Consider the following 23,215-nt stretch of genomic DNA (forward strand, 5'->3'; position numbering starts at 1 on the left):
TGCAGATAGAGCGAGGGAACTCACACAGAATATCAGCAGGGAACATCCAGAGGTGTTCCAGCAGGGCTTGCTGGCATAAGGAGATCTAAGTGCCAAAGACAGCATCATTAGAGAGTTTTGTTCTTGTACCATAGTTTTTGAGTGCACAAACAAAACCAGATAATATCAAAATAGACTCTATTGATAGTACAGAAAAAAGTTGTTTTTTTTTTTACACTATAATAGAAAGTAAATTGAAATTTAACAATGACACAATGTAAGTGTGAATTACAACATATTTCATTCGCTGAGTAAAATCTGTTATCCAGCACATATGGCCCGTAAGATCAGCTACTGGTCTACATTCCTTGCAATACCTATGCACTGTGAAGTGACAGTCTTAACTTGGAATTTTATTTGTCTATAAGTTTAGAAGCTTTGTGATAAATATTTCTACATAATACACTTTATCAGAATGGATAAAGAGAAGAATTCAAAGTCAGAAATGATGGAGGATGAATGTATACACATGGAATAGCTGTGGTGCCACAGGATGCAGCATGGAAGCTAGTCATTGTCAGAACTAGAGAACAGGAGGATTAGGTCAGAAATTTCTTATTCTGCTAAATCCTCAAAGCCTTTCATCTCTTTTCATGGTCAAATAAGGACCACAGTCTGGTTGTTTGCTCTGGGAACAGGAGGTGCCCTTATGACAAATCTTTATTATAAAATAAGTCTCTTCATAAAATGCATCAGTAACTTCTTCTCATAGGTAGTGTAAGAGCAGTGATTAGATGCCCATCTCAAATATTTAAATACACATTATGCAGAGGTATAATGCTACATCTGATAATATCTCCTTCGTCATTATGCCTTCACTCTTAACTGATCATTTACGATGCTGCTTGTGCTAGTTCGTGTAGCCATCATCTCCAGTAATCACATTAAAAGGTAAATACATTACAGGATTTAATCATATGACATGCTCTTTTAATACACTGTTTTTTGATCAAAGGTCAGATATATTTTCTTTTATTTACCCTACAATTGCAGTATTAAACCAAAATAATCTTAAAAAGATCACGAGCACAGGTGTGATGATGATTTCTTTGATCACCTCAGTCCAAATGAAGATTATATTTAAGACACAAGCACACCCTGCAACATTCACATGCAAAATAAAAGAGGTCAAAGTAAAGAAAAAATCACCTTGGTTATTTTGCCTTCAGAATTTTTAAATATTTTCCCAACATCTCAGCAAAATTATGCATTTTAAAAAGACTGCAGGCACTGAAATGATTGTCAGTCATGCAAATAATCACTTACTTACACTGTATGAGTTTGGTTTGGATAAAGCAAATTACCATTTGAAAATAACTTGAAAAACACTCTGGGCTAAGAGCTTGCTTTATAAATTTTAGCTTGGCCACAATTTTTCTTAACCTTTTTCTCCTCAATCGCCACTCAGTCACTATAGTAATACAGACTAAATTAAAAAACAGCATACAGTTGCCACAGGTGCATTCAACATTATTTAAAGCATGATCTTGTAAAGAAATAGTAAATATTGGCTGCAGCTGAAGGTCAAAAACCAAACAACTTATACAGAAGCTCTCCTCTCCTACGCTTCCCTTCTTTCTGTGCTAATACTACTGCTTCTTGCCTTAAAAAGAATAGAATTTATATCCAGAGGTAGATTTTGACTCAAATGTATGTTAGAAATAACAGATTACAGCTGATAGTAACCTGTGCTTCTAATTACTCTGCTGAGAAAGCTGTACAGTCACACAGTTATGTTTAGGAGCATCTTAGTTTTGTCCATCTGCTGCTGAAAATAGCTTTTCAATATGATGTCAAGTGCAACAACCACAATAGAAACATGAACAGTGTCCTGCTTTGTGAGATGAGAATTAACATGAGAGCTGGACATTAACAAGAGCACGTGATGAGACCTTTCCACTTCACCACTTGGGTAGCAGACTACCACCTTGACCAGAGAAATCTTCTGCTTTCTTAGCAGAAACCTTAGAGACATGGTCTGTAAGAAGCCAAGGGTGATCCTCAGAGATGTACAGGTACAGATCTCCACTGCCATGCAGACAGCCAAGGCCCTAAGCAACACTGGAGGATTTTCATCCACTTGACAAAAATATAACTTGAAAGACTTAACTTTAGGCATTGATTTTTAAGGGATTTGTATCAGTGCTTTAGAATATGTTTACCACGCAACTGAAATGCAAACTTTGCACCATAAACATCAATAGAGTGCATGGCCTGAGACTTAAAATCTCTGTACCCCAAACTACCACAGCCATACATTTAGTCCTTGGAGAAACTTGAAGTACAAGCTGGTTGGGACAAATATCTCAAGTGTGACCAGAAGTTACTACCAGGCCAAAAGCTGGACTCTTGCAGAGTCATGACGCTGTTTTCCACCCCTATTTCAGCAAAAAACATACCCAGCATCATGAGTTTTTTTAAGAGTATAATCAAATTGCAGAATCATACTGTCTCTATTTAGTACCGGTCCCACTGAAGCAAAGTTCCTGTTCAGTAGGAGGAGAGCTCCTTGTAATAGGAAAAACAATTGTGCCAGGTTTAATCAAAAGTGAAAAGGATCTGGCGAATGTTCCCTTTGAGCCACATAACCCACTGCTAATTTCAAGATGGGCTCTGAAACAAGGGTAATAAAAAACGTCCTTCATAGTAACTGAGGAAGACTGAAGAGCAACTGCAGCTAATGCCAAAATCTGCAAGTCTGCTCTGTGCTACTGAAATGCTTTTCACCTACCTGGAAAGCAATAAAATCAGAGGTAGGGGAGGGAGGAGGGAATAAAATCCCACTACAACATACCAAGGGAAATATAGCCTCTTGACTACAGCCTTATCGCTTTTACTGTTCTCTAGAATTTCTTTCTCCTCCTTGACCTCTCCTGCACAAACAAATACATGGAGCTGAGGCGCAGACAACTTTTTAAAAACTAAAACAAGTGGGAAATTATTCACGCTGAGGGATGGAAGTTTGTACGACACACTTGGCAAACCTACCGGTCCCAGGGCGGGTGGATCAGATTCTGCCTGAACAGCCCGATTATTGAAACACACTGATCGATCGAGGGGTTGTGCTCATTAACAAACTCCTTACTTAACAATGCCTTAACTGATTAGTTAAAACTTCACAATAAATAGGTAGTTTTGACAGACTGGAGGCAATTTATGACGTGGAAAATGTACTGACCTGCTCACATCAGGAAACCTGACTGGAAAGTAAAGAACTTGGCACTTTGGTCTGATTATTTTTTCCAAATCCTTTGGTCTGTGGTCAGGAATCAACTTCATAAATTTTCCAATGGATGTAAGAAACGATTCCATATTAAAAGCAGAGTTGAACACCACAACATCAGCAACCAAACTGTAAAAAGTGGTTAAGATTAATGAACACACTGCTGCTGCAAAAAGAACGGAGTTATTTCAAATGCAATGAAAACACGATACACAGTCTCACAGACAAAAGATACAAGTGGAATGTCAATTAATATCAACCTTTTCAGGTCAATTAGAAGTAGCATATATACCTTAATTAGAAAAGTTCTGATTTCTGTCTATTTATACTTCGAAATATTTTTGAACCTTTTTTCTTAAACTGAATAAAAATATATTATTACCAATCTAAAGGAGCAAATCCAATTCTATCCATAGATCACTTTTTTTATTCATAACATGGTAAGACTAATATTACCACAACTGTTTCTCAAAAAACGCTAAAAACAGGTAGTTAAGGCACGTTGTCATATGACTTAAGTAGAACTAAGCTTGGAAGAAGAAAAAAATTCCTTGTGGAAAATCCTTTTACTGAAGGACAACTTACCTTTGGTTAACCTACCTTTGACTGACCAAGTGGGTCAGGTAGCAAGATCCTAGAGAATTAGAACTCTTTTTTTAACCTATGCATGCATAACCCTGACGAAAAGTGCATGCACTAAACAAAAAATATATAGCAAACAATATAAAAAAAAGGTTTGATATATTAATACTGATACATTAATACATATTGTGTTAATACTGATTAATACAATATTGGTGTATTAAAAATACATATATTGTTTATGTATTTATATATTGTTCCTTAGTGCTGTATTTTAAAACCAACCAGATCTAGAATTTTAAGATGCAGTTAAAATAATAATTTAGGAATCATTTCTCGAATGGTTGGTCTGGCAAAAGCGGGAAGCTACCAAACCTCTGCAATGCCTGCCGTGCATCCAGGCAGCTCCGACACCACCTCACCTATGCTGGCAAGCACACAGCGCTGCCGGAGGGAAGCGTGCTTTAGGGCCAGTGGGTTTTCTCCCTATGTTACACAGTGCAACACGGACCCATGGGTTGTAAGACACACTGAGGACACGTGTGCGTAAGTCACTGGGCTGGTGAAAACTGTATTTGAGGTGAGAGCCTGCCATTCATCCTCACGGTCAAGAAAGAAAACTGACACTGCTCCCCGGAGCAGCAGGAGCCAGCAGGAAAAGCAAAAAAAACCACAGGAGAGAGAAATCATCCTTTTCAAGCAGGCCACGGGAGTCAAAATGTTTTCCAGAATCCCACACACTTCCCTGCCCGTGATTTTTTACCCTTTGCTTCCCAAGACTTCACAGCAATGATGCAGCTACCTTCCTGCACTGACTTACAGATGGCACAAGGCAAGAGGAGCCCCAGCTGCTCTGCTGCTGGCACATAACAAAGGCTCCAAACATCTCCACCTCTGCTCGTCTTGTACATTGAGCCTCGCCTGTCTGTCCAGCTTTTTCCTGGAGGCTCTGCAGATCACCACCAAATTAGAAAGCTCCTGTCAGCCCTGCAGCCTGAGCGACTACAGGGAAAGGAGTTTCACCTTTGAAAAGTGTGATTTTATTACCAGGGTTATATCAGCCCTTTAGAATCATTAACGATAAAAAAAAAATCTTAATGATTGAAGAAGGTTCCAAGAGTTCCAATTTCAATTTTCTCCAAAACATCTATGCAAACTGCACGGAAAAATACAATTGGAAATATTCAGCTAGAAAAATATATCTTGGAAAGATGTACTTTCATGTTTGTGGTATTTCTAACAGATTTGGAAGATGGCAAGATGGCATTTCTTTGCAGATGACCACTAGGTAGTTACAAACGATATAGAGGAGATGGCTGCTATTTGCTGTTAAAAATGGGGTTTCTGCAGCAAGAAAAATGAAAGATGAACATGGTATAATTACACAGAGAAGCTATTGGAGGCTGAAGGAAACAAAATGGAGCATCTATACTATTCGTTTTGGGGGGAGGTAAGGCAAAAGAAGATACTTTTATTATTTTAAAAATGCATGTTTTGAGGATAACGAATGCCAGCTTACAATAGAAGTGTGAAAAATAACTCCTCTAAGTAGTTGCCTCAGTGCCAGAAAAAGACCTTTTAACGTTGTAAAATCTGAAAATGGCTGCTATGCTACTATTTTCAAAAGGTCTTTTGCTCTCCTCTCTCGCTCTACTGCTCAGCAAGTGAAACGTGTTGAAACTGCAGGGGCAGCAGCAGCTACAGGATGGTTAGAGCATACCCAGACCATTTTCTGGAAAATTTGAGTATTAACCAGCTTATATCATGATGCAAAAGCTTAACTTACATCTTAAAATGCTCAATCCCTAGTCCTAATAATTCTCCTAACAGCAGATAGGTAAGAAAGATCATTCAAATCAATTTGTTTCAGCTCAGTTTTGCTGTTTCACTTAGGTTTGTACAGAGCATAACCACAAAGCTTTTCAGTGTTGCCGTTATTAACTTCTTTCATTAACTCAGATTCAAGAAATACATTTGTTTTTAGCAACAATAAAGGACCGCAGCCTTTAAAACGTCTGAGTATTTTAGTACTGCTCAATTTCTGAATACCAGATGAAAGAAATATAAGGATTTATCTGGTGTGTTTACTGCCCTCTCTTCACAAGAAAAGTGCTGCATTACATTTTAATTTCTGTTTATTTCCCTAAAACCCTCTATATAATTTCTGTTGGATGCAGTAAAAGCTATGGCCGAGCTGAAGATGCTTAGCCGGAGCTTTGCTAAGTGTATGTGAAACAAAGCATCTCGCTCGCTATGGCCAAGGCACTGGGCCAAACCTGCACGACGAACAGGTAAGCCACAGCAGGCAGCACGGTACTGCTGGACTTGTATAAATTGAGATGAGTGCATGGTTTGAGCCAGAGCCCTTTTACCAGCTTCTCTTGGGGTCTCTGCTTGCACCTCTGTTTGCTACAGGCTCACCATTTGAACAGAGGAGGACTCCTTGAGCTGGCAATGCCGAACATCTGTACGTAGAAGGACACATTAAATAACACGGAGAGGTGCGAGAAACACATACCATGAAAGAATCTGGTTGTATCCGTACTGAAAATCCCTTTCCTTCCAGTTCTGGACAGGATACGCCAATTGGTTCTCATGGAAGTAGAGGACCTTTTTCAATTTGCCCAGGTCAGGGCGCAGGGCAGCGAGTTCAGCCAGGTTAAGCACCGAGCTTGCAAAGAGGATCCTGCAAACAAGGAGAGCAGTGTTCACCGCCTGCGAGCGTGCTCGCAGGGGTCACCCCTTCCCCTTTGCCTCCCCTTCTCCCCCCCCCAAGAAAAACATAACCCCTATAGGGACACATCAATAGCTAAGCCTTAATACCATGTAGCAGCATTCGAAGTTTTGATCTCTTAAAAAGCAGCTGCTAAGAACCCAACTAGAAAAGCACTGAATCTCATTGGTCTTCCCGGCTCAGTTACAGAGAGATGCAAAATAAAAAAGCTGGATGGATTTTATTGAAAAAGGCAAGAAAAGCTGTATCTGAAGGACAAATGGAACAAAGATAAGGCTGACTAGGGAATACTTTGCTTGCCAGTTTCATTACACTTTACTTCTTTATGCAACCAACTACTGAAATTCAATATACGAGCAGGAATGGCACATGTTCCTGTTATGACATAAACCTTTTTGATTTATGCAGTACACTTATCTAGTGTTGTCTCTTATTTTTCGCCCTTTTCCTGTGTTTTATTTTCTCATTTTTATGAGGTATCCTATATAATGAAATGTTTGTATCCTTGCACCCCGGTCTCGCCATAGCACTCTTGCTACTCCACAACCCACAGCGTTGCTCACATCCTTCAGGTATATTAGGCAGGCACAAACAAAGCTAACAAGCTGCTGTCTTAGCCTTTTATAACTAAACAGGCTATCAGAAAATGAACGTATTTAAATGCCTACTATAAATTTGTGACCCTGCTCAAACCAGTGGTGAATTTCCCCAAATTTCTCCACGACTACACGAGTGTTTCATCCCCTGCCTAGCACATCTTTCAAATAAATTGATTTCTGAAGCTACAGAGAGCTGCAGACATTCATAGTAAAAAATTCTCATCAAAAACATTAAAAAAAGAAGAGATCAGGCATTCTATTGTACATAAAACATTAAGCTTTCATATAGTACTTTTAAATGCAGCACATTTCTGACTTTTTTTTTTTGCTATGCACCATTTTAGTAGTTCAGATTCAGAATTTGATGTAGGAAATGTTTAATTCTTTTAAAATCTTTTCAATTTCTTCCTATTTTTGCATAGATTTAGCGTTCAAATTTACTACCAAGCTGCCATCACTAATATTATAAACTTCCAACTCTGGCTGACAAAACTTGTGCATTTCCCCAAAGAACCATATATATATATATAAATATATATAATTATATCACCTAGGCTAATATACACTGTCTTTAGGTAATCTGCATCCAGAGAACAACCACTTCCTAGAGAACAGATCCTGTATCCATCTTAATCAACGTGAGTCGATGCTAATCTGGAAGGCTTACCAAAGTAAGAGATGAATGTTATTGCCTTGTTCATCAAATATTTGGTTTTTCTAAAGGGACTGTCAAACAGAATGGCAATTAAGATAGGAGCAGTGGTTTATTAGGAGCCGTACAAAGACCAAAAAATAGTTTTTAGGTAAGTCATCACTTATTTGTCACGAGGAGTAACAAATGGCCTGGGGAGCTCACAGTGGCCTGGTGGCAGGTTCAGAGCAGAGGTTTTGAAATCAAAGCTTCCTACAGGCAGCACGATGCGCCTGCCCAGAGATGGTTGGGAGTGAGTTTAGGGTGACAACGAAAACCAACAGGAGAAAGAACATGCCACATACTCCACAAATAAGATTAATGGCTACTTGGGAAGATGGTGGCTATTTCTGGGGTGCGTCATACCTTATCCGTCCTTTCCATTCCACTGATTTCTCCGAAAACCTCTTTCTGTGATGAGTTCGGGAGAACACTGAGCTGATGCAGGACAGTGCCTATGCGCTTGGCTGCATTTGAATGAGGAAAGGAAAAAAAGAGATGGCACATTGGGACTGAAGGCAGGGGAAGCAGAGCAGGACATGAAGACAAGGGTGGGAAGAGCATGGAGGGGGTGTCAAGGTCAAGGGGACGACTGGAGAGACAAGGGCAGCGGGGAGCCCCACGAGAAATGAGAGCAGCTTGGGCACCACCACACGGCTCTGAAATACCTGAACCCACTCAGATGGACGAAGGAGTAACTAGCAGAGGGAGATGAAAAAGGTGGTTATATCCATGGGAAAGGAAAATAATTCTTGTGGTACCGGTTTAGACAAAATAAAGGAATCCAGCAGCAGCATCAGGGAGCAGCAGGCTGGCTTTAGTAAGGCAGAAAAGGACAGAAACTTGGAAAGCTTGCAAGAGGCAGACCTAAATTTTCTACAGCATAAATGGGAAGTGCTAGGAATTAACAAGCAGATCACTTATCACTGCCCAGCTCATAAATAAACCAGTGTCAAGAGAAAATTGTTGCAATTACTAGCAAACTCAGATTTAGAACCTGAAATGACACTGCTTACGTTTCTTACGGCAAAAAAGCGTCGAATTGGTAACGGCACCAGAAAAAACCCCCCTCGTCCACCTGCAGTTCTCGGCTCCTCCAGGACTGAAGGCAACAAACACGAGCTGCTCTCCTGTTTGTTTCTTTGCCGGCGTAAAAGCTGCTAACTACCAGCAATAACCAATTTCTTCGGCTTTGCAAGCCTAAATAACACCTGACAGCCCGAGTCACCGCGAACATGCCCAGGGAGCAGCCGTGGACGTGGCTAATGGACTCACGCAGGGCACCGGAGGATATGCTGCGCTGCATTTCCACTTAACACCTATTACAAGGGGAAGAAGGGAAAGTTTATTATAATGTAACGTGCGACATAAATATATGTCAGTTGTCATTCCGTGTGACATCAACTTCCATTTTACCTCGGGTTATTATTTAAGCAATAAATCCTAACAAGGTGAGCTTTCTGTATCCGGGAGGTAGAGACACAAGGTGATAGCAAGAACGCTCCGAACATGATAATTCCTGACAGCTGCTGCTTGAGCACAAGTTAAATTGAACAGTTTATCTCAGCATAAAGATGTTATAAGGTTTTATGTTTAATTTAAAAAAATTAACATAAAACCCAGAGAAAGCAGAGTTAGGCAATCTTTCACAAACATGACATACTACAATCACTGTATAAGCTGGATTAGTACTTATTACCATGCTACTAGAGAATTAAGCTGTTTTTAGACCACCAAAGAGCTTTAAATTGCAACTTTTGTCTCTGTAAGAGAAACCTATATTTAAAACGTCTGCTAAATTCAAATTAACTGCTACATCATTAACTCGCCACCTCACAAAAAAAAAACACAACACATTTAAACTGCCATTATAGCATCCTTATCTAGGCCTATTGATGCTGCACCGTATAATGGACGCAGGACCCCCCGCTAAGTACACCGGGCAGTTCGGCTCATCACAAAGCTGAAGGTCACGCTCGTAACGCCCCAGCTGTCCCCGCCAAGATGTCCCCAGGCTCTTTCCACCCCCAGGACCATGGCACGCAGAGCAGCATCGGCGCCTGGAGCCCGGCCAGCTTTCAGGGCCACCATCCGCACAAGCCCTGGTCTTACGCTAAGCCTGTGCTTAATTCGAAGCACTTAATAGCCCGCCCGACTTCTGAGGGCCTACTTAGGTGAATTAAGTTAAGCGTGTGCTTAATTTATACAAATATTCAGGGGAGGGAGGCTGAGCACGCTTGCAGACTCAGAGCTGGGATGTGTATGGAGAGCAACCTGACCTTTGCTATTGTCTTTCACGTTATTTTACTCCAAAGGACTGAAAAGCAGTAAAATTAAAAATAAAAAAGGAAAGGCTTTTATATTACCAGCAGACGAAACGCCTGATACAGATTTCCATTTATATCAAGCAAATTATAGCAGTGAAGGTGCTAAAGTATATTTATTTTGTTTAATAAATCTTCTTCATGTCACGTAACCATGATTTACTCTTTTATGAAACTGCCCTAAATCTTTCAATTAAATTCCCATGCAACCTAACTAAAAACACATTTCGCCTTCCCCCTGGGAGACCACACAGCGCATATTTACCTATCTGCGGATCTAGAGACTGAACTGTCTGATTCCCCGCGTTTACAGCACAAAGTGGGTTTAAAGCAGCAGCTGATGTGTACTGGGACTGTTCCTGGCGTCGCCGCGCAGGTGCCCCGCAGCCGGCCCTGCCTGGCAAGGGAGGATTGCTGGAGGGCAAGATCCCGTGGCGGCAGCGCCGACGCTCCTGCACTGCAGATGAAATCAAAGTCCATGAATCCGTGCAGCAAAACAACCACATTCACATTGAACTGAGTCTATGATTGAAGACATGGCCGTCTAGAAAACATGCACGAGCGCTCTTCGTTGACGCGGTGTTATGATAAAGCAGCGCTAGATTTGGATGCCACTGCCAATAGGGGCCTGTTAGGGGAAACAGGTACCCGGAAAAGGGCTGCTCACCAGGCAGCTCTCACCAAACTGACGCTCCCCTGTTTTTCAGGAGGGCGGTGTGATGCTGGAAGCAGCCCTGTGCAGAAATGTACAACTAAGCCTTGACCACATGGAGTGGACAAATCCCCCCTGCTCCTCACGAGGCATTAACTGCTTCGCACTCACCGAACTCCAGATGACGCTGTACCTATGTATTATTTCCTGACGTTTCAATCGGAAGGCCTAACACCATGTAGCACGCAGCCGTGAACCCTCAGGCCGTTTCCCAAAAGTGGCTTTATTCTGAATGGGACGCGGGACTGTGCCGTGCCCCGCTGTGCTGTCCCCTCAAACCTCTGCAAAGAGCCACAGAGCAAGTAGAGGAGGAGAAGCGTGACCAGAAGCAGTCACCTCGAGAAACACAAGTTTCATGTGGTGTCTTCAAGCTCCGCAAGGGCAAACCCCAGGGCTTTGGTTCCTCCATCCCATCGCCAGCATGCAGTCCCCTTGGTTTCATTCAGCCCAGCAACTCAGACAAGTCCATGGATTTGGCTTCAAGTTATTTTTCAAGGGTAAACTGTACATCAAATAGCATTATTAATGTGTGCAATACTAAACAGAGTGGTTATTTTCATTTATTATCTCACAAGTTTTTATACGATCAACTTGCAGAAGTTGCATTTTTATCACTATCAAGAATACGCAAATTGCAATCAGATAGAAAATGCTCTTCCATTTTCCATTAAACAATAGATGACTCTGAATTTCTGAATAATAAATACTAATAAATGGTAATATATGACTGTATACAATATAATAAAAATAAATTAACTCTAATGTTTTTGACATGGAATGTACAAATGTCAAAAATGCTTATTGATATGATAACATATATCTCATAAATTAAGTTCTAATAGATAGAGCATAATTTGAGATGTTTACAGAAATAATTAAGTCTTACTATTTTGACGGTCTTTATTTTTCAGAACAAATCACAAGGGTTGTCATGCCTTTCATCTTAATTAGGCCATGTGTTTGTCTTATTTATTTGTTATGTACTTTCATAAACGTTTACAAATATTAATCGTAAAGGAAAATATTTTTCCCTCTTGCAGTAATTACTATACATACATATAGTACACAACGATGGATTTTCATGGCTGCCACCAGCTCAATAGTTTGGGATTTGGGGGTTGTCTTGTATATTAAAATACACTAGAAATGAATACTTTGTTTTGAACTCTCATTACCAATCTCCTTTTGATATTTTTATTCAAAAAACACTCCCTCATTTTACAGTACACTACTTTGGACTGCGGTTGAAATCCTTTTCCCTGCCGTGTCAGACCTTAGCTACATTTTCCAAAAGAATTTACTACCTAGAAATCAAATTTTCCCATTTGTTGTATATTACCAAATCCCAAACAATGCTCTAAGCCATCTGCATGAACATCTGCCATGCGATGTACCTGGAGCGGAGGGGGCTGCGTGTCCAGCCCCATTACTGCAGGTCCCATCCTTCCCTGCCTCTCGCCCACGCTTCCAGCCCTCTCTTATGCCCCCAGGTAGGATGTCCCAGAGCCCCCACTCTCAACCCGCTGGCCTCACTGACGTTATTCACCAACACTAGGTATATAAAATAGCAATTCTCTCACCTTTACAATAATCAAGGGGCTACGCAAATGCAGTAAGTATTTCATTTGTAAATTATTTAGGTTCTCTGTCAATTCCTTCTTATCCCCATGAATGTTTATCTCAACCAAACAAAGTGTTTTCATACAATAAAACCCCAAAAATCCATTTTTAGGGGCCAAATTCCTAGCTTGACAACTATTTGAGAACTAGTCTTAAACACTTACCAGTATTTTCTGTTACCTTTAACTCAAAAGAGACTGGAAATGATGTGAAAGCAGTTAAAACTACTTTTCTATTTAACACTGAGAAGCGAGCTTGGAAGAGGCTCTTTGAAAGAGAGACTTTAGGGAGGTGTCCTATTTTGTTTGGATTGCTTTGGTTTTTAGGCAACAGCACTGAGGCTTCTTCGGTTTTATTAAGTGTGTGGTACTATTTTCTTTCCCTGATTTGTAATTAAATTTGGCTTCAATTAATTACTGACAGATGCACATTCTTACTTTAGTGGCCAGATTGTTCACCATGGGCTACATCGGCCTCTCTGCTTCCATGAAGAGAGAGGTCGAGACCAAGCAGCTCTTGCTGCGGCGATGGGGGAAGGAGAAAGCCACGAATCCACATCATCTTCCTCGTTCAGACCTCACACTGTCGGCACTAAATAACGAAGGAAAGGCATCTTATTAGATCAGAACATAAGCAAATCAGCGAAAGGTAGCCAGCGGTGGATGGCTTATGAGAGATGCACAGACTAACTCTGCTCAAATATATGCTGTGAGATATATTTGCAAGAAGGTAAGAAGCAAGAAAAAGAAAGTACAAGAAAAAGAAGACAACTATCGAAAATAGTTGGTAAATATAGTCCTGGTAAATATACAGGATGTGGGAATGTATCGTGAAAAGACTTTTTTAAAGGAAAAGACTTCTAAAACTGGTGTTCTACTCAAACTAACCAGGTAACACTTGAATGGCATTGTTTACTGCTTTAAAGTCTGCACATTCATTTAACTTGGTGTCTTATCTGTCTAATTCTGGAACAAAAAACAATATGTCAAATGACTGGCATGCAAAATGCTACTGTTCCTACCACCCAAGGGGTGGTACGCATCGCAACACTGCTCGTCAGCAGCAATGCTAATGAAGAAATGTTGAGGACGACTACTTCGTGTCAGATGGTGCTTACTGAAGGGGGCTTGAAACTTCATTTAAATGAAGAAACAGGTATTTTTTCTATTTTTATCTGTAATGACTACATTAGGGTTTTTTTCATGGTGCACTCTCTCTCCCCTGCACACTCAGTGCACGGGTACATACAGTGCATACACACAACGCTCTGCAGTGTAGAGCGCCCTTACACACAGACCTTCTCCTGAGCCCTACGAAGACAACGCTTAAATGGCAACACCACGTCAGGGCTGGAACGCAGAATGCGAATGGAGGAGTTGCCGTGCAGGTTCCTCCATGCCAAGGGAATGATTTCTACCCAGGAAGCTGCCAAGTAACTGAGGGAAGCGACTGAGCATTTCCAATCATTGGAGACACAACACCCTGAGCACCTAGAGCTGGAAAACTCCAAATCTTTCCTTCGATATAATATGCAACAAGTACTATTTTCCCACTGAACTCATCTTTGCATTGAATATATGCTTCCACGTGAATACGTACGTTGAGACTTCAACAAATTTCAAAGAGTGGCTATTTTTTTTTCACGGTGCACGTGTTAGCTAAGTATGATAGTGTTATGTCCTGGGGTTTGGGCTGCTTCAGCACAGGAGCTTCCCGGCATCCCTGCTGCAGGGGTAACAGAGGCACGCAGGAAGGACACGGTGCCCCAGCACTCTGCTCCCTGCCCATCGCTCCTGGTGTGCACTCTACAAACAGGAGGTGGAAAACAGCGAGAACAGAACGTGACAACTTGAACACTTTTAAGAGTAGCAAGTTCCTTTCCTTGTCCTTCTTGCCTTGCCCGGTGGCGGGGAAAAAGTGACTGACCTGAAGCCAAAGAAGCTGATAAATGCAGTGACTCTTCAAAGGCAGGGTAATAGCTTCCCTTACAGTGATGGAAATGGATCCAGGATGACAGTCATCATCATAGATATATGGTCTTCACTGCGAGTGAGATGGATTTATCCCAATCAAGGGGAATCAAACTCAGTGCAGCACACAGCCACCCACCAAAACCAGTGAGAGTTTCACCCAAGAAAGGCATACATGAATGGACTCACTGATGAATGAAAGGTGAAGTAAAACAATGGCCAATTCCCCTTTATTTTAAAAAGCTTTGGCAAACTCAAAGCTCAAATCTTCTCCCAATTTTCACATTTACACATTTTATATTTTAAAACATCTGAAAACCCATGCACTTTGCACAATCGCAGAGAAGATGGGCAGGGTCTCAGCAGACCGGTTAGCAGTTCTACATTTCGAGCGCCCCCAAAATTCTGTTCTCCAAAACATTCCCGACTGCCACCTGTTTTGTATGTTGCTTTAGGCGCTTTGATATGTAAACACTTTTTTTTTTTTTTTGCAAATTTCAAGACAATCACTAAAAGGACCTTAGTTTTCTTAGCAAATGGATTTCAGATTTTTATAATATTCCATGGTTCTGATTTCATCTCAGATAATCTATAAATGTCAAGTCCTTCTAAAAATATTTTTATGGAAGCTAATGCTCTTGCAGCTAATTTTCACAAAAAATCCCATTGAACAGTATCAATCCAAGGCAAAGCTACTGCTTAAGAATGGGGACCTCAAGAAAAGCAGGATTCTTCCCAGAAAACTAATACAGCCCTCGAAAAAACTCAGACTGTCATAAAACCTGAGCAGCTGGCAACTCTGTCACCATGAAGTATCCATATGGAAGACCGAGATGTGTCAAACTACCCAAAACGAGTTTGGATAGTGCAGAAGATGGAATAAATAATTCAGTATCTTCAACACTTTCAACAGCAGGTAGTAGATATGCTACCTGCTTCTACAACGTGCCAAAATGTAACATGCGAGTGAGAGCGAGAGAGAGAATGTGAGTATCTCCAACCTGTTTTCATGAGGAGATTTTGCTCGAGGAAGTTCTCTTTTGAGAGGCATATGATCCGTATCAGATGTTTGTCAGGAGCAGGCAGCACTACAGAACATTAGGAATAACTTAGTAACTTTAATATATATTCACAAAGTGCATACTGCCTCATACATTTCTATCTACGTGAGTATCTTAACCAAATGCAACAAAAATATCAGGGAAGTGCAAATATTTATTTTTCCCCTTCACATTTCTACAATGCAAGTTGCTGTGGCATAGTGACAACCTTCCTGCCTTAATACCAACGGAGCAGACCATTCAGGATGATCAGCTGAACTTGCAAGCAGAAGCACAATTTACATGTTTCTGCTCTGCGTTCATGCAACAGCTCCACCATAAAACTGTACTTTGCAGAGTCAGTCTTCCTCCTCCTTGTAACAGCGACACGCTGGCGTATAAACATACACTGTTTATACTTACAGAAGATAAAGCAACACTTCTGTTGCCTAAGAAATTAAAATACAGCCATTTCGTGCTTTAAAATGACACACAAACGTGTGTGTTGTAAATAAATAAATAAAAAAGCTCAACTAGAAGAGAGGTGCATGTCAGAGCACGCTAGTCAGAAGCCTGCAGGAGAGCAGCGCTCTCTGATTTGGTCAAAATCAAGAGTTGTAACTTTCAAATAGGAGCATGGGGCAGCTCGAGCTGCTCACCATCCCTGAGGACCAGGGCCACTGCAGCATCTGGCAGCACAGTTGCTCCTCCAGCTCCTCCTGTCCGCAGGATGTGACGCTCGTGGGGACAGAGGCTGCAGGAGAGCCTCTCTCACCGCTAGGTACCAAACCCCTATGGGGAGACGTTTCTCAACCAGCAGTTCACTGAGCACCTGGGGACAGCGGGTAGAGCAACATTCAGAAGCGTATCAATAGAGAAAATTTCAGTCTTTGACTATCGCACGGCATTTTCAGCCACTAGCCTTTCCTACGAGATAATTTCTGAACTTGGTAAAGCCCACACTCACTACCAGACTTGAACGATTACACCGAAATGGCTGAATGGCCAAATGAAGTGAGATTTTCAAAGAAGTGAGACAAACACTCTCCTAAATTCAAAAGCTGCCAAACATATTTCATCAAACTTTCAAAAAATAATTGTTTTGTCTGTTCTGAATTAAGCTGTAAGTGGTTTAAGAGAGGTTTCTCTACAAACATGGCTAAAGATCACAAAGGGGAGCATTTGGACTGAATGGAACCCTTCAGTCATGTATTTCTTAAATAAAACTTGCAACATGCCTGGCACATACCATAAGCTGATTTATTTCCATTTACGTAAGGTGTTTTTTCAGTGTAATCTGAATTGATGCCCTATCATTTTATTTCACGTTAACACAGCAGGCCGTTCTCTGTAACGCTACCAGCAAAAGGGAAGAAAAAAAAAAACTCTCAGCTTTGCTGCCTGGGCAAGACAGCTCGCCCTGCAACGTGGCTGGAGCTCCTCACACGGCACGTGGGGACCAACGCAAGGACTCGCAGAGCAGTGCAGAATTTGAAGGGAACGTGTTAAGCTTACAGCCAGAGCACTTGGCAGCTCTGAACCCGAAGCCTTTTGCCCATTTTTGAAATGTTCTCCAGGTCCTGGCTAAAAGTTCTGCAGATTTGACCACCGTGCTGTTACGCTACAGTCACGTTTGGTCAATTTTTACAATACAGAGACAATCCCCAAGTAAGCAAACTGAACCCCAATGCTGCAACACTGAGATTTCCTGCCCCGTGAAAAAATCTAATAATAAAGTAATACTCTAAAAATAACGCTTTTAGGCTTCCAGATATTTTAAAATTGTTTTCCCAACTTATCTCATATGCAACCATGGCATTGTGAAACTTCTGAAATTGTTTTATGATTAAATAAAGCACCCAGCTCTGAACGTCCATTACTCCCCAGTACCATGTAAGAGAAATACCAGGGTGAGAAGAATATACCAGACGCTTTCTAATCTTTAAGATTCAGAAAGTGAGGCCAAAACTTGCTTATCAAGGGCCATGAAGAGAATCAGTGCCACAGTGAGAACTCGGGAGCCCACGCCAGAGTTGAAGATAAGAGGAAGTCACGGTCTGGTGATTTAATCAATCCCTATATTATCATGTCACTCTGCCTACATATCTTACAGACCCTGCTCACCACGGTACCTGACAGACTTCCTGAATGAAATGTTATCTTCATGAGACCATGCGTAGTGATTCAGTAGTTTCAGATATCGTATTTTCAGGCAGAGATAGTATGTGTATATGCACATATGTTTGTATGCATTCGCACACAAACATAAGTACACAGACAACACACATCTATACTACATAGATTTATATTTATGTTATACACATTTGAATGCATAGATTTACCCACACTTCCATCAAATTCCACAATATAACTGTGAAATACTATATTCTGAATTAAGCTATTTAAACCGTGGCCAGGAAAATTTTTGACAACAGCTGATTTGTTATTGAGAAAAGATCGTGCAGCTCTCTGCCACAGAAAGCTAAAAATCTGTTCGAGGTGTCTGGTCGACAAGCTTTCGTATCTGCAGACGCTAAGCGAAGTGAAATATTTTTGGTCAAGGTCTCCAAATAAAAACAGTTTTTCCGGTGATGCCTTTGGACTACATGCAAAACCTTTCAGGGACTCTTGAAAAGGAAACTTTGCTCAAGCTGTTTGTCAAGATGACCGGAGATACTCTTTGGAAAGTATTTCAGAAAGAGTTCTGGACCATTGGTAGTTGCACGATCATATGGGATTAATTTTCTGTATATATCTCTACATAGTGCTGGATGAAACAAATTAACTTTAAAATTCAAAGATCTTTACACAGCCCTGTGCTCTTAGGTACAGATATTTAAGCAATCTCTATTTCCTGACAAACACTGAAATGGATATTAAATTACATGAAATTATTAGGGAAAAAAACTAGCATGATGTCTGTTCTACTTTCTTTGTTAGCTCCTGCATCTTGCTATTTCTCGTACTGAGTGTAAGAGATAATTTATTATTATCTGTGATTTTAATGCCTTCCTCAATTAAAACACTATGTGTGTGCTGGACTTATGAAGACGCCTCTGAAGCCCAGATGCAGTCTCACAAGGGTCTGCCATAGGAGATAACTCCAGGTATCTGGCTCAAAAAAAACAGTGTTCATTTACCTTGTTCCTTTCTGCAGCACCCTGCGATGATTTCAGGATGTCATCTGTTCATCCACGTTTCTTTTCTTAAAAAGAAATTAAAAAATACATGGAGAAGGGGAAACATGACCATTCCTGGCTTTCCTAAACCCCAACCCCCCAACTTGGCCCTGTGACCACCACCCAGAGGTGCTCAGCATGACGGGAGCTGCCCCAGCCTGTGGGCACACCAAGAGGGGGACGTTCTCATCTAGACTTTGTATGTGGTAGTAAAGAAAGGAACACATTAAGGTGATTTTTGTCTGTTTAAAAAAAAAAAAGGGGGAAATCTCCCTCACCCTCTTTCTGTGGGACCTGTGGATTGATGCAAGCCAGTAGAGGAAGTATAAAAACTTATATTTTCTTCCTTCTTGCTCCTGTGCTTGGACAAATTACAAGTATTGAAGGAGGAGCAGGGCATTTGTGAAAGAATATAAAAAGTTACACCCGTCGGGGATTACACAGTGCAGTGTCCTGAACTGTCCCACAGCAGACCACCTTAGGGCTACTGTTTCAAGTAAAAATTAAACATTACACAGAAACAGTTCAAGGTTGACATTTCCCAGCTTTGTGTCAAGTTACATTATTTGAATGAATCTCAACTTTTAAAAACATCAAAACAGCAAAGAAAAGCAGATGAGGGCCGTATAAAAAAACTGGGAAATAAGACTCCTACTAGAAGCAAAACAGCCACCCAAGTTGAGTATTAACAGTGGTAGGATTAGGTAATGAGGTCTTTAAAAAAAAATACCATCCACTCTTTTTATTGCAAATTTAATATGAAAAATGCTTATTACTCTAGTAGCAATTTTTACCCACTCCCTTTCTCAGGTTGCACACATCAGTTTTTGCACATCTGCCTCACAAGAGTCACTGGATTAGGCTGAACCCAAAAGAAAGCCCTAGGTTTACACACAGCTGCTCTCCAAACCAGCACCAGGCTCAGGGTCCTGAGTTAACACAGAGCAGCTACGGCTCAACCCTACTAAATACAGCCCCAAAAGTACAGGAGCAGCTCCTCAGAAGTATGGGAAAAAATATGCAGGATTTTTGTCTAAGTTACCCAAGAAATCCTATGCAGTTTTTAATAACAGAAAGCACTCAACCGCCCTCTTCTCTCAACTCCCAAGCACTTACAGAAAGCCTGTTCTTAACCCTTCTGCGCAGACCAAAATTCCCTTTCATCTTCCATTTATTTTCATTTTTACCTGAAAGGGAGAGAAGAGTTGGGCTTTTATGCACAACAAATGAACGGGACTTTTTTGCAGTCTATTAGATTGTGGTCTACTTCCACCGACAGGAATGCATACCTGAATTTCTGCAAAAATATCAATTTTGCCCTTCTGATTTAAGTATGGCATATATTTAATGTAATGTTCACCTCTATATGTTCTCACTGTTTAAGAACTCGGTGCAGGTGTTATTAATAAAATAAATTTATTTTTAAAAAGGATGCTATTCTATAAGCTTTGAAGCTCACACATAGTCTAACTTAACCCAGCTTTGGCTCATCTGGTCTTTAAATGACTTCTTTCATGTGGTCAGCCCACGAGCCATACGTACTGCTGCTCAATCACGCCACTGTACATCGTCAGCGTGAGGATGATTTGCATGATTTGCATTTCCTGTACCATTTGAGCTTCAATGAGCTCTAAGCACCACGTACAAAAGAAACCACTGCCAAGTAATGCAAAGATTTTAGTTAAACCAGATGAGACTATTTTAGTCAGGCTGCCAATAATAAAAAAAAAAGTCTCAGGGATATCCTGTTAAATAAGGATTTATTTGTAGGGAATCTGAACCTTAGATGAGTAGCTACATTTAAAATATAAAAGTTGCATGAATTCCTTAATAAATATGGCCTAACAGCAAATAATTCAGTGAGAATATTTTTTTCAGTGTTCCTAAGGTTTTGGCACCGCATTATGTTACTAATTTATTTATTTAATAGCACATAAAATGGGTTCTGATTACATTAGTTTTCCTAGTATATAAAACTAAATGTAATTAAACTGAATTAACTGATTGCTAGTTAAATTTCTCCCTATGAAAAATTCTTTTATTTTATCACAAATGATCAATAAAAGCTGTTGGACGAATAGCTATGATAGAAACAGCATTACAGTGGGCTCAATGAATAAGTACAAAAGTGTAAAAAAAATGTACCAGAGCCTCGTCGTCATGAAAAACAGAGACAGATGGGGAGACAGACCTATATGATGCTACAAATAGCAGAATATCTTGTAAGGATTTCAACGAATGTTTTAAGACCTAGTCAAAATTTGAAAAACTACAGATTTGCTTGTGGTGCTGTATTTAAGTTCACCTGTAATCCAAGCTATAATATAATCATTACATATATTGTCAAAGTTTCAGAAATCACAAGAAAAATACAGAGCATCCTTTGAGTATCTGTAAGATCTTTTCCAGATAATGGCACAATTAGCGATACCATTGTTCAGCATAAGCCCTGCGTTAGCCGTTAGTACAAAAATGATTCGGAAAGTTTGCTTTAATAACTACTTTAAGAAACCTGCCTGAGGTGGAGCCCGTTCCCAAGTTAAAAACAGAAGGTGTGAACGCAACCTTCACGTGCAATTCTGCATTTTACAACAAGTCTCTGCCTAAATTGGTAGACGAATTCAGTCACTAGAAAGATTAACATCTAATAGCATGCTGATACAGTGCACGGCATCTGACCAGCTGAGGGGCGTTCATCACGTACGCCTGATAGCAAGTGAAGGCAGTCTGTTAGAGCTCTGAAGGAATCTGCATATAATCATGCGTAATGAAAACCACAGCAAACTCCCATTGCTGCTCTTTCCAGAGGACATTCATTCTCAGAACATTAAGTTGCGTCTTCATTTTTCGCGACTGTTGAAATGTTACCAAATATAAGACAAAAATAAACTGTTACCAAAGGGTTAAATCCTGTCTGGAACACAAAAAAATCACTTTATCCATTGCTGTCTGCAAATACACAGTCAAGAGCATCGTAACAGGTATAGTCTATGCTGTTGCTGTAAAATATAGTAATAGAAGTGGCCACCATATTAAAAATGCGTTCTGTCATTTTTCCACTTAGAGATCCCCTGTATAATGCTCTTATTTAAAGGTCAGCTAATTTTATTATGGAAAGTAACTAATAACCTTTATTAATTCTTAGACTCACAGATTTCTAGCACGTCAACCAAATAAATAATACATCGAGGAAATGCAATACGAACCAAGCTGTTGAATACAGCCTCTACCGTGTGGGCAAAAAAAAATCTGTATTTGCAACAGACAAAAGAGGTCATTAGCAATTTAATACATTTTTTTGTTGTTGTTCTGGAAATTAGAAAAGCTCGTATTGATGGAGCTTTTTAACAGCAAGTCTGCTTATGCTTCCCCATGGTCCAAAACACCCAGACCATCTAATGAGGTGCTAAATGCACTAATGTTCAAGCACTACCAATAGCCCCCAATGTCATACAGCACCTTTTCTGATCATTTTGGACATGCCCAATACTGGAGAATCTAACAAAGAATTCTGCTCACAAACTTTTCTGCTGTGTCTAATTTAGTGACTAAAGAACATGAAAATATCAAAGTTAAAAATGCATGCATTTATATTTTATCCTCGTGACATCTCCTGTATGGAAAGTACTATTAATGTTGCACACTATATAAAATGATTCAAGAACATCCACGGTTTTATTAGGCGTTTTTGTTTTACATAAGTGGACTAGAATGCAGTACTATTCATTATCAGCCTTTCCCAGCACACTGTTTTTGGTTAGTTTGCTCCTAAGAAACATTACTAGGCTTGAGCCTAAAAATAGATTGCTATTTTTGGCTATTTAATCACATGAGGAAAAGAAACAGTTTGTATCAGTCTTCTTTAATTTACAAAATAATTCCACGGTGCACCCTGCGCATATATCATGAAAATCACTGGCACACCACCGTCAGGCTCGCGCAGGGTGAGCTGCACGCCTGCTGCAGCTGAAGCAAAATGTGCTTTAAAAGATTCCAGCAACAATAGTCTTGTGACTAAATAAGAAACAGAAGCAGAAGCCATGAGCCAAGCAGATACCTATCGGTTTCCTTGAGCTTAATCTGATTAAAACATGGCTCTCAAAAATGTTAAATAGAATGCCACGTCAGAGAACAGGCATATGATAAAAATAGTTCATGACAGGAAATCATTATTAAACCAGCATTACTAGTGTATCTGTTATGGAAATTTCCCTGTAATTTTTCAAGGTTTCCCCTTATGCTTTTCTTGAGTTGTCTGTTACACTTTTTTTTTTTATTCCTCAATGGCGTTTAAGTTTGAGATGTAAAAAGAAAATTATCACTGCAATTTTCCAACTAGACTCTGCTCAATACCATCTCAAGTATGTCATACATCATCTTGTCATTCACTTTAACAAGAAATCACATAATATTCATAGGCAGAAAATAATCCAAAACGGGCAAGTGCCACTACGGCAAAAACACATTCATATGACATGACAGGAAAAAATCTTAAATTCAAT

The 23,215-nt window shown here is 40.2% G+C and overlaps 1 protein-coding gene across 50 annotated transcripts in view; it reads right to left on the reverse strand.

The window, feature by feature from the left end:
* The window catches only part of GTDC1 (glycosyltransferase like domain containing 1), a 183,149-nt gene that overhangs the window by 84,881 nt on the left and 75,053 nt on the right, over positions 1 to 23,215 (reverse strand). For 30 of the 50 annotated variants that reach the window (XM_040560677.1, XM_040560661.1, XM_040560668.1 and 27 more), the window contains 2 exons: positions 6,363 to 6,530; positions 3,218 to 3,391 (listed from right to left, as the gene is read on the reverse strand). In XM_040560677.1, the coding sequence (XP_040416611.1) occupies positions 3,218 to 3,391; positions 6,363 to 6,530 (342 nt within the window). Of the gene's footprint in view, positions 1 to 3,217; positions 3,392 to 6,362; positions 6,531 to 8,893; positions 9,188 to 10,457; positions 10,636 to 23,215 lie in introns of those variants that run through there. The other 20 variants (XM_040560672.1, XM_040560651.1, XM_040560638.1 and 17 more) reach the window with 2 other exon arrangements.

This window comes from Cygnus olor, chromosome 6 (genome assembly GCF_009769625.2).
Source record: "Cygnus olor isolate bCygOlo1 chromosome 6, bCygOlo1.pri.v2, whole genome shotgun sequence".
NCBI classification, from domain to species: Eukaryota; Metazoa; Chordata; class Aves; order Anseriformes; family Anatidae; genus Cygnus; species Cygnus olor.